General features: G+C 39.8%; 1 protein-coding gene across 1 annotated transcript in view; it reads right to left on the bottom strand.

Annotated features, from left to right (window-relative positions):
* Positions 1–304: 304 nt before the first annotated feature.
* LOC110044840 (uncharacterized) overlaps positions 305–12004 on the bottom strand; it is a 31155-nt gene continuing 19455 nt past the window's right edge. Inside the window, exons 21-32 of the mRNA XM_089280933.1 lie at positions 11794–11852; positions 10270–10409; positions 9701–10000; positions 8170–8472; positions 7475–7777; positions 6678–7147; positions 5827–5921; positions 4941–5097; positions 4442–4508; positions 3500–3771; positions 2400–2562; positions 305–1779 (exon numbers count right to left, since the gene is read on the bottom strand). Coding sequence (XP_089137059.1) covers positions 1292–1779; positions 2400–2562; positions 3500–3771; positions 4442–4508; positions 4941–5097; positions 5827–5921; positions 6678–7147; positions 7475–7777; positions 8170–8472; positions 9701–10000; positions 10270–10409; positions 11794–11852 — 2817 coding nt within the window. The 3' untranslated portion in view covers positions 305–1291. The remainder of the gene's footprint in view (positions 1780–2399; positions 2563–3499; positions 3772–4441; positions 4509–4940; positions 5098–5826; positions 5922–6677; positions 7148–7474; positions 7778–8169; positions 8473–9700; positions 10001–10269; positions 10410–11793; positions 11853–12004) is intronic.

The raw sequence follows: 12004 nt of genomic DNA, 5'->3' as shown, positions 1-12004 counted from the left end.
GTCCCGTCATGATTTGTCGCTTAGTTCTATTCGCTAAAGTTCTTGCTCCATTGCTTCAGACACTACTTAGGAGAGCCACAGCGTCGCTGGAAGTCAAAAATAAATAACTGCTTAGCCCGCGGAGTTTTTTAATCACGCGATAAAATAGCTCTAAATCTCAAAGGAATGTTTTACGATCGAAAACAAAGAGAAAAGCATTAATTCTAATCCTCTCCTTCCACGCTGTGATGGTGCCTTACCACATACAGTGTGCGCCCCTCTCCTTCTTTTAGTTACTCTGTCAACAAAGAAGACGAGAGCTTCGTACAGGAAAATCGTGTTTTATTAAAATCGTTGGAAATGGCAATGCACAAAGCCTATGTATATATGTGCTCGATGTGGACTACACCGAATAAAGATTTATGACTAACAATAATAGGATAAGACAATGCCGGAATGCATGTAAAAAGCTGGTTTGGTTAAAATATACACCTGAACTGATGAAACTTGGGTTTTGTATGGTTTTAAACGTTTACCAAAGTCACTGTTATCAACTTTCTGATAGCTAAGTGTACAGTATTTGTATGATTGCAACATGATGGAATTCTGTCACCCTTTTTGATGAAAAAACTAGCGATATGTTTCAATGCCTACAGAATGTCTTTGACATTTATCAGATTAGAAAAAAAACTCGCCTCAAAAGAGCAACCTTATGTAAAATTATTTAAACGATATTAAGCAATCCCCATTAATATTTCGCGCAAAAATATGAACGAATATTTACCCTGAACATTATAAGTTACTCAAAGCTCGCAGTTTCGTTTCTCGGAACGTCTAATGCCCGCGGACAAATATCCCATGATATGGGAAGTCATTGTTTGCATAGTAAAACTAGATTGTGCTTTATAATTGGAAAATGGATCTTAATATCAATATTTGTATCGTTTTTGCGTTGAAGTTTCCATTCCGCTGCAAATGTTTCAAATGAGGCATATTTCAAACTGTATCACTAGGCTGATATTGCCATACTGAATCTATCATATCTACCTTGAAGAGCTGTCAAGGACCTGATCTCTAGTCCTAGACAACTCTTTATCAACGTCCGGAAGAGCTCAATCATTGGAAGTTACAAAATATTGTGATGGGAACCATAACTCAAATTAATGCTGAAGCAATATTAATGTTTCGCGTTATGCAAGGTTATAAAATGCAGTGTAAGCACGTCGTAAGATGTAAGTCCAACGAGATATGCATCCACATATTTATTCGCCGCTTGGGTAGACTACGTGTCGATGTTCAGTCAAACACTATTTCACGATCTCTTCACTTTACTCTTATACAAATTTGTTTCACGTCTCTCATCTTTTGAGGTGTCAAGGCTTGGATCATTGGATGTCAGTGAAAGGCAAACACTTCCCGGATACGATCTCTTTCTTGCCAAGGTAAGAGCTGCAGGATTTGGGGAATACCATGGCTGAGGCTGTTCCAGAATGCTCTTTGTTGTTTCATATCCAAGAAGTTTTGTTTTCAAGTCAAACGAATGTTCTCCAGGGGCCATTGAATATACAGGATTTATAATCATATTTGTTGGGGACTCTTTGCAAAGTTTGACAAATTCTTTTGGTTGCTTCATACTTTTTCTTCTTGTCTTTATCTCTTCCATTGCTTGTTTGTACTTCTTTATCATCAAAGTGATCTTAATGCACATCTCAGAGCGGAACGAGTCCACCATTTCTCTCATTTCCTGAACGAGGGCCTCTTTGTAAGCGAATTGCGATGAGGAAACTTGCAATCTTTCAACTGAAATAAATTATACAGTAGAAGGAAGTCCCAGTTAAACTCAAAATATTGCCCAAACCTTAGTCTGAACAGTATGCGACTGTGCTTTAACCTGCTGACATGCAAGCTCGGGAATTTGAAAGGGATTCTTACTCAGGTAGGCTAAAACTTTTAAAAACGACTCATCCTTCACTCGCTTGTTTCCTTTTTTCTGTAACAGTGCCATGGAAACTGTACAAAGCTCGTTCCAATGATGTTTCGCCAATTTTCACATTGTACTGTCAGTTCAATTTAACATTCCTTTTCTGCCGTTATGAGAAAATCAGTGATAATCAATCCTGACTGTACACAGTGGAATCTGGGCAAGTACCCATTTAGAATACAACGTCTACAGTAGAGCTCTGCAGATCTTTATCTATTTACTTACTGCGCCTTTCAATAACGTGTGGACTTAAAGCTCAACCGACAAATGCGTTTTTCGCTACCGTCAATCAAATGTTCGGCGGCTCATCCCAGCTTCCGACTACGGCCGAGCACTGTTTCTTTGTCTGAACTGTGCTCAATGATTTGATTACCGCGCTCAGCAGTCGTCGGAAGCTGGGAGGAGCCGCCGCACATTTATAATATTATTCACAGTTTACCTTTCTTTCTTTGAGGAACAAATATCCAATACTGATAGGTAAGTCCCGCAATGACAGCAACACCCAAGAGACCGAGAAGAAACACCAAGGCGGTAAAAAACATATCAGAAGAACCATCAAACAGTCCCGTACTTTCTTCCACTTCCTCGTCTGGAGCAGCCGGCTATGGAAAGATAAGGGGAGCTGTAACATTTAAGAGTGTGTTTTGCAGATTAGGTAACTTTCGAGGTTAAGGGAAAAGGGCTGCACAATATATAAGTTTAATAGGCGTGTGTATCACCAAAGGTTGTGGTTTTTGAACCGGTATTGTTTGGAAAGGGCATAGAGTTTGGCAATTTTGATCTGAACTGGGTATAGTTTCTAGTTTATCATTACTATTATTCATCTCTTGACAGGTGTGATGGAGAACTGAAACCCTTTTCTAATGTTTACGCGAAGCGAAGCGGTACCTGGGGAGGGTCTGATCTAAAATATGGCCTACGTTTTTGAGTCAATCTGAAATAAGGAAAAAAATCCACATCTTCGTCTGAAGTAGGGTATAGAATTTAAGATATTCACCTACACCACCCAAAGTTTCCAGAAGTACACTCACGGTCACCTGCATCTCAGTTAAGCGTAATAGAGTAAAACTAAAGGTCACGAGACGTTATACTCTTTTAATAATCAAGCTGACCAAGAGATTGAAGCAGAAGCTAGTTGCAAGTGTTCATCAATAAGAGCCGGAGGAACATCCCGCGGATCTGGTGTGTTAGACGAATACGTAATGAGGAGCTTTGGAGCTTTGGAGCTTTGGAGACAAGCAGGGCAGCAAACGGTAAAGCAGGAGACAAAACAAAGAGCTTGGGATAGGATTGGCCACACGCTGAGGACACTAGACGGATACAAAGCCAGGAGGACCATAGAGTGGAACCCACAGGGGAAGCGCAAGAGAGGGAGACCCCAGCACACCTGGAGGCAAGAATGGCAGAGTTGGAGGAGAGACAGATCACGTGTCGTGGACACTAATGAACGACCTATGTTCCATCAGGAGCGAAGAGGATTGAACTTGAGAGTAACGTTTTACTCGCACGAGTCGCACAGAATTTTATGAAGGAACTTACGTCTAGTGTCTTTGTGGAATTCTGGATGATGTGGAATATTTCACTTATTTGCATGTCGATATAATCCCGACATCTTTGTTCCACGTTCCTGGCCGCCCCTGACAACACCACCCCGTATCCAAATGGACGGTCCAGAATCTCCTTTACATATATTTTCTCATTGAAAATTTCATCTTTATGTTCTGCGGCGACATAAGTGTCTAGCAGTGCGCCATCGATTTCCCCGTTCTCTAATGCTGTTCTGATTTCCACAAAGTCTTTGTAATTCCGCTCTGAAAACAAAATAATTATGCAAGTGAATATATGAAGGGTCATATCCTTAAACTGCGGAGAAAGATTTGAAGACATCAATGATCATCACAGTTATATACAAAACTTAAGCAGCTGTGAAATTAACTGGCTAAGTTGTGTATAGAATTGCGCTTAACATTGATGTCTTCACAAAATAATTATGAAGGTAAACTCATCGACAGCCTAACGATCCTCAGGTGCAAGCATCAAAGAAAAAAAAAAACGTGAAGGTACGTAAAATGTTGTTTTGAAATAGCTCTGCTCAAAGTCAGTAATAAAGTCTAATAATTCATCAATTTTATGGAAAGGAAATCATGACTGTGACGGTGTTTGAATATCTGATGTTATTTATCTTAATCAGCACAGATTATTACGATTTTGTTTCTCTATTTTCTCGTACGTTTTAGTTTCGATTGAGAAGATATACCAAACACTTAGAATCGAATTTGACCAAATTTCCAAAAAACCTCCAAGTTCGATAGAAATACTTGGCCACTGTTGTTATTTTTAGCTGGATCTCGTTTCTGTGTTTGCAGTTGTGGTAAAACATGGTATTTCGTATTTGATATGTAACATGTACATGAACTTCAAGAAGAATTAAAAGTTAATGTAGTAATACAAATTCTTTCTACTATAGGATATACTTCGTACCTTCGTTCACTCTTGCGTTCTTAAGAATGGCTATTTGATGTTCAGTGGAGTTCTGGATGGTGCCTACCTAAATTTGATAGTGAAGAGTCAGTCACATACTGTTATCCTTCCTTCAAAAGCCGTCGGATAGTTATCTTTCCGAGCACAAGATTGTTACCAATATATTCGTCTTAGGGCTGAATACTACTATACTCAGACGATTTTCTCAATCAGATGCTTCAAATATATTAATTCACTTTACGCCGTGTAAGCAAAGACTTGATTCTTTACAGTTAAGTAATGGCCGATTGCACATCAATTGTTGTCACGGTATTGGTACATTGGTACATTTCTACTTTAATATTCGAAAACATTTCTTCCAGCTACAAGTATAGAATATCTCCCAGGAATTTGTTTTGAGGCCTTCAGCAAGATTGAAAGTATAATAATGATTTTTTCTGACACTTCTAAGGCTAGCCTGAGTTGCGGACTTGCATGGGTATAATTATCTCAAACACACCTTTGCACCATAGAGAATTATGGAATGGTCGACATTTACAGATGTAAGAGACGAGGCAACTCCACCAACCAGAATACCGATGATAACAAGACCAGTAAGTGTCCAGATGATAGCAAAAATACGGGCGGGAATAGAGCGGGGCGATCGGTCTCCATACCTGTCAACAGAAAACAAAAAAGCACTATCACCATCAATAACGACAACAGCAGCAACAAACAAAGCAAACTGTCAAAATAAATCATCTTTCAAGGGGGCCCATGTTACACATTTGAATTCATATTCTGGAGACTAAGGTATCAGGACAAATGACGTTTGCGTGTTGTCATAAAGCAGCTTGCCATTGCCACATTTGAGTGAGTTTGTTGTTCGTAAGATAGGTGCATCGCGCCAAAGTGTCCCAAACCGCATAAACTTATTCCAGTTTTCCTAGCATATTAAGCGACTAGGAGCATTTTTACTTCCTCCTAGATAAAGCGCTACACTAGTCTATTGAAGGGCTAGTCCTGGCGTGAAACTGAAGGGTGCCCTTTGTTGGAGAGATTGGCATACCTAGACTTTGGTATCTTGCCCGAGAACACAACGCCGTGACCTCGGATTGGGCTCGTACCTGAACCTCTACCGCTCAATCCGGAGTCTTGCATGCTCATGAGGGACTTTTAGATAGCATTGGCAGTACGAGATTGAATACGAAAAGTAATTTTGAATTTCATTCCAGTAACGTTTTCAAAACCCTAGCTTACTCCTTCCTGTTGCTGAACTGCAGCACAACTGGTGTGAAACGCACATGGTAGTTGGTTTGAAGGGTGACGGCGCACTCAACCAGGAAACGGTACACCAGGCTGTCATCAGATCATGAAATAATTTCATATTTTTCCCATGCGCTTACCCGACAGTTGTCATGGAGACGAAGGACCACCAGAATCCTTCACCAGCACCTTTCGTAAAGCTGTTTGGAAATTCATCAGGGTTACACTTCGTGTCCTGAAAGAAATCACAGCAAAAAGCAATAAAACTACTGTGCGATCATTAATTACAAAATCCCTATCGGTCTATCGTGGCGATTTGGCAAAATGCTGCATTACATATATTACATGATGACAGCAAATTATCAAAGGACACTGAGAATCGTTCTCCTGTGCATCCATACTTAAACCCATAGTCCTGAACATTATCAAACGTGCAGACTATATCCTACTATGTTTTGTTCAGCATGAGAATTCTCAAACTCATAAGATATCAGATATCTGTTGTTAATTAGTATTGATTTATATCAACTTAGAAATAAGTTTCATTTTGGAAAACTAGACCGTGATTCCAAACACCTCGAAGCTCGTCAAAATTTCTCTAGTACGCCTCGCAACTATCCGATCAACTATCTTATAACAACAACATCTTTATTTTTCTCAATATAAGTATGAATACTATAACATTGTTAGTTTATTTAATATAGATGATGTGTTTTAGATGAGGTAACTGTTATAATCTTGTTTGAATAAAAGTGGAGTCTAAATGAACCGTTAGGTTTTCGAGTTAACCTACAGGCTAATTATGTCTAATTGTAGAATAGGAGAGATGAAGGAAGAATTTGCAATTTGCAGTTGGTTCAATGGACAACAAAAATATTAACTAATTCGGGTATTGGTCTGACAGTAAACAATGTTTCATCAGTGTTTGGAATGGTCAAACACAGTCTTTCGTGCTTGATAAAGTATTACATCAACATCAGCACAGACTTACCAAAACCCAAATAATAAACCCAGATATGTAAGCCATGATCGCTGCCGTTACTAGCACTGGAACACAGTCAGTTAGCGCGCTAATCATGTTTTCAGCAGCTTTACCAGGGAACCTCTTAGCGGCAATGAAGGCCACCCCAGGGGACTCCACAAGGTTGATATAAGCATATTCTGCCATGTATCGTTCTATGAATTTGTTGCCGTAGATTGGAAAACTAATCTGTGGGACGTCATCAATATCTTTCAGCACGTCTAAGACGCTTTTCTTGGCAGAAGACTCTCCCTTGCCATTTGTGGTCATGTCGATGAAGGTGTCGCCGTGAGCTGGACAGTACCCACACGCCGCACGCACCATGTCTGTGACAATACTGCTGAGAACTCCCTCCAGCTTTTTGTCCTTGTCGTTCATTCTGAGATATGGATAATTGGACCAATAGTTCGTGTAAAGGATTTCTGGGCAACGGCAGGTTTCTATAGAGGAGATTAAAAAAAAAGAAAAGCTTAGACAAATATACCCAGAACACTAAAACACCATGATGTCTCAAATTAACCTACAGTGATTCATTAATAAATCGATTGCAACAGCCATTTTCACTTGAGTTTCGTAGAACCAAAACCAAACCAATTTCTTACCAAGCAGATTGCTCAGCCAATCTCAAACTTTAGTAAAACCAAAACCAAAACCAAAGTAATTGCCTGATTACTTTCAACACTCAATTGAAAACTGCTCTAACTAAACTAGTAATACATATTAGTGTTCAAACAAGGCTTACACCAGTTCAAGTTTTGTTTACTCACCACCATAGACGAACTCACTGTAAGGTCCAATGCCCCTCTGGGTAAAAGCCACTATTCGAATCTCGTAAACCGAGTATGTGTCAGCTTCAAGTTCCACCGACAGTTCGCTGGATCCTATAGTGGCTGTATACTCCTCAGTATCAAACACGTCCCTCTCAGCTGTTCGAATTTTCCGATATTTTATGGAATAACCCATTAGAAGGCCGTTGACGTGACCGACAGGGACTGGAGTCCAGGTAACGTTTATAGCCACTGCAGATGTGAGATTATGGGCCGTCACACTTTGAGGAGGCATACTCGGTTCTAAGACGAAAAAAACAGAATCAAGGTAAACAAAAATATCAGAAATATCGGCTTATTATTGGAAAGGCGTTTTATAATGGGGTTGTAATTGAAGAAGTTATTATGAGTTTATGGAATCAATTTATAAGCCCGAACGCCTGTATACAGGGGTTTATTAACGGATGGAAATTGCATCTCAGATTGGTGGGCTTTTTTCATCGGGGGTCATTTCTGGGGGATGAGGAATAATATCTTGAAAGGATAGCTTCATAAATTTCCTTATGGTTGTCGCTACGGTAGGCAAAGGCTAAGATAACTTAATGTTATACTTGTTACTAAATAAAGCCATTTCATGAAACTCACAAGTTTGAAAGTAGCACTTTGTACTTTATTTTACCTAATATTGTACTCACCATCGCCAAACGTGTAAGCAATGTCAGAATATTCCTTTCCACAACCCTTGGATGTTCTGGCACACACCACCACCGTGTAACGCGTAAAATATTCCAGATCACCTAAAACTACTTTATGTGTGCCTACATCAAGTGTCACTGTTTCCCAAGTCGGTGGCGATGACCCGTCATCCTTTGCGTATCTAACTTCGTATCCCACAAGGATTCCATGGACATAAGCTTGGCTGATTGGCTCCCACGTGACGTCAATTGTGCTCGTACTCGTGGATTTAACGACAGTGTTTGGTGGCGGCTGACTGGGAACTGATGGTGATAGAAAAGTGAACTACAATCCTGGCCAAAAGTCTTGGGACACTACTTACTTTCTAATGGTCGCACAGCTCATCTAAGAAAGAATTGCATATACCCCCTTCCCCCCCGGATAATGTTGTCCATATAGCAAGAATTCTGTCCCCAAGTCAACAATGTTTGGGGGAGGGTGGGAGGTGGGAGGTGGTAATAACTAAATAAAACTCTTAAAAGTCTTTTCCCTGCAAGAGTAGAAAGACAATTATGTTTTAGCCCATAGTATAAGCTAAGTGTCCCAAGGACTTTTGGTCAGGATTGTACCTCTTATAAACCCTGAGCTTATACAACTTCGTAAGGGGGTTTGAACGGGCTTATAAAAGGAGGGGCCTATATCCGAGGGGGCTTATAAGAAGAATAAAAAAACGTTTCAAAATGAACTACAGCAGTGTTGATCAGAATACGTTACTCGTTTACTGATTTTCAATTAAATTTCAAAAAATAATCATAAATCGAATTCATTTCATTTTAAACTAGAGTGGGGGGGGGGGGGGGGGGAGTTTAATCCGGGGCTGGCCTTATCATGAAAGTAATGTTTTGTTTACAAGTACACGGGCTTATAACCGGGGAGGGGAAGGGCCGGCTTACAGGGAGGAGGGCTTATGAGCGGCAATGTACCGTACTGTTATTCCAAACTGAATATAATAGAAGCAAAACAGCCAAAATTAAAAACCCCGCAGATAGCAATTGCGATGATCAATAGCAACAAACGTAGACAAGATTAGAAAAACGAACAAGGAGAAATCAGGACATAACTTTCAACTGGTGCCAGGAAAAGAAAAACATGCATTTGCGATCATAGGTCATTGGTTTAATTTGGTTTTGCATCGAACTGAATGCCTGGATCACTGGGTATGTTGTGATTTTATTTTTCAGTTTTATTTTTGGCATAATCGGGGACTCCGTCCCCGATTATGGCTCCTGTTTTTGACCATTTCTTAGCTACCACTAAAAATGTCAACCCATTTTTCTCAGATCTCAGCGATTATCCTCGCTTGTAGAGTGCTTATAAACTCAACAAACTGTCACATTAACTGGACTGAGCTGTAGAGACTCCAGTTTAGCACCATGCAAAATATAATTAGGTTGGCAATAAAACATTTCTGTTTGAGCTTATATCATTTAGAAGCTTTCTCAGTTGTTTTGGTTGCATATTCGACCTATACAACAATGACAAGAAATTTACCGTCTTCTTGAGTCCTACGAGAAACTGCTTTACTTGGCACTCCGTTTCCGTTCCTAGTAAAAGCGTACACACGTATGGTGTAATTTGTGAAAATTTTCAAATCTTCTAGCACCGCTTCAGTGGGTGTTGGCGGCACTGATTTCATGTTATCTGCTTGGAATTTTTTGCCGATTTCCTTGTAAATGATTGTGTAGCCGAGAAGTAGAACTGAATTGAGTTCTGTCACTTCTGACCACTTCAGAGCAATAGTCGTGGCAGTAGAGCTCTCTGCTTCCACAATAACTGGTGCTTCGTTTGGTACTGAGAATAAAACAATGAAAGCCACATTAACTTTATATTTTACAAAACTTTGAATTCAAATTAGACAGCTAGGCTTACCCAATTTTCAAAATGAAATTCAACAGAACTGTCTCTTTGGAAATGTAAGGTTTGTTAATGAATGTCGATTCAAAGGGGATCCTTAAATAAATGTGGCGTTTTGAGGGTTCTAAATGTTCTCATAGAAGGTTAATTATGAAACTCATAATTCATCAAGTTAAAACAAAGGAAATCACATATTTTACACATACCGTTATTAGTTGAGATGTTGAGTAATTCTACTGGTGTATCACCCAGCGTTCCAGCAGCCATTTCTTCTTGCAGGGATACAATTTGTAACGAATCTACAGCCGAGTAGGTGACGTTGAAACTAGAAATGACACTTCCTTCTCTACAAAAGAGTAAAACGAATAGAGAATATGCATTCCTTGAGAGGTAAATACTTAAATATGGGAGCAAGTTAACCCTTTATAAACCTGGGTGGAGCGAGAAAATGTAAAAATGTAAGTGTTGCTTAGGGCCTTGTTGTTCAAAGCCCGATTAAAGGGCCCTTGTCAGTCACACCTTTGTTTTTTGTTTACATGTGAGAGATTAGCTATTATATTTTATTTAGAACATGTCGAAACGAAGGAAGTGACTGTGAAATTAAACTACTGAAGATAATTAAACATACCTTCAAGAACGCAACTTACAATAAAGCAATAAGATTTCGCTTCACCATGCAATATCAATAATTTCGATGGCATCGGCGGAGACTGACAAGGGTCCTTTAAGCTAACCCAGGATTAGCGAGAAATTTGATTTCAGATTTTTTAATTTTCGGTAGGATTTTCTAGTTGATATTTTTTGTCTTTCAATTTCGAGCTTGAGTAATCTCAAACTAGACAAAAGATAAGAAGTGAAAAACACTTTTACACAAGAAAAAATAATTCTTCGGTTAGCTTGTAAGCCTGGATTAGTTCTACCCAGCTTTCGAATCTGGCCCAGGATCATAAAAACATGGCCTCGGCAGAAGCTTCAACATGTACTGCTCGACTGGGCAGTACTGGGCACTAGCCATCCCGGCGTAGTTTGCTCGACGGAAATTTTTAAAAGGACCCCCAAGAGGAACCAAGACCCTGTTTTGCGCACGTGGCTTGAAATTTCCCCCACCCTAAGAGGTACCAATTCATACATAACACGTTTTATTATATGGAGAAGAGTGTTTTACTGGGAACTAAACCACTCGTAGATACGCCACTTCATCCGGGACCCGAGTGGCGTATTTTCCGTATGTAAACCTTTGTGAGTGTCGTATCGTTCAATGACCTCACGATTCCCGCCTTTTGCTTTTGTTGAATTGGTTTCTCCATATAATAAAAAGAACATTACACGTTGGCTCGAAGATATGAATTTTATGTTCTCGTGGCAAGAACAATATCTCACGAGTGAGCGAAGCTCACTCGTGAGATATTGTTCTTGCCACGAGAACATAAAATTCATATCTTCTCGCCACCGTGTAATATCCTCTATATCTCCTGTCATATGTTTTTGGCTCAATACCCAAAAAGGCACTGCAAAAACTCCCACCTTGGACCTTTTGAGGCTGAACACCCTTAAGAGGAAGTAAAACCGCGTTTTAACCCCGAAAGGTACGACGAGCACCCCCGTCCTTTTTATATGAGAGTTTCCCCCCCCCCCCCGGGCTAGCCATTCCGTCACCGGGTCTTTTAATTCAGGCCATATAATTTATTCCAAGAAAAACACGTTGCGCTATTGCGAGTAAATATATTTACCTGAAAGGGAAGACCTCGATAATAACGTCGAAATTTCTCTTGATGTTGAAATCCTTTACCTATACAATAGGAAATACGTGTGATTTTTGTCTTTTCTCACCTAATCCTCTTTCAAGGGACTGACTGAACTGGTGCATTTATTTACTCCTTGTTTAAGCACACTGTAGATAGTTAAGTTGTTATTTTTCTTATTCATTCATTACATTACACG

The sequence above is a fragment of the Orbicella faveolata genome, unplaced genomic scaffold, assembly GCF_042242905.1.
Source record: "Orbicella faveolata isolate gen_17 unplaced genomic scaffold, um_ofav_v1 contig_48, whole genome shotgun sequence".
Lineage (NCBI taxonomy): Eukaryota > Metazoa > Cnidaria > Anthozoa > Scleractinia > Merulinidae > Orbicella > Orbicella faveolata.
Note: the sequence above shows the minus strand (reverse complement) of the source record. Positions and strands in the feature narration are given on the sequence as shown.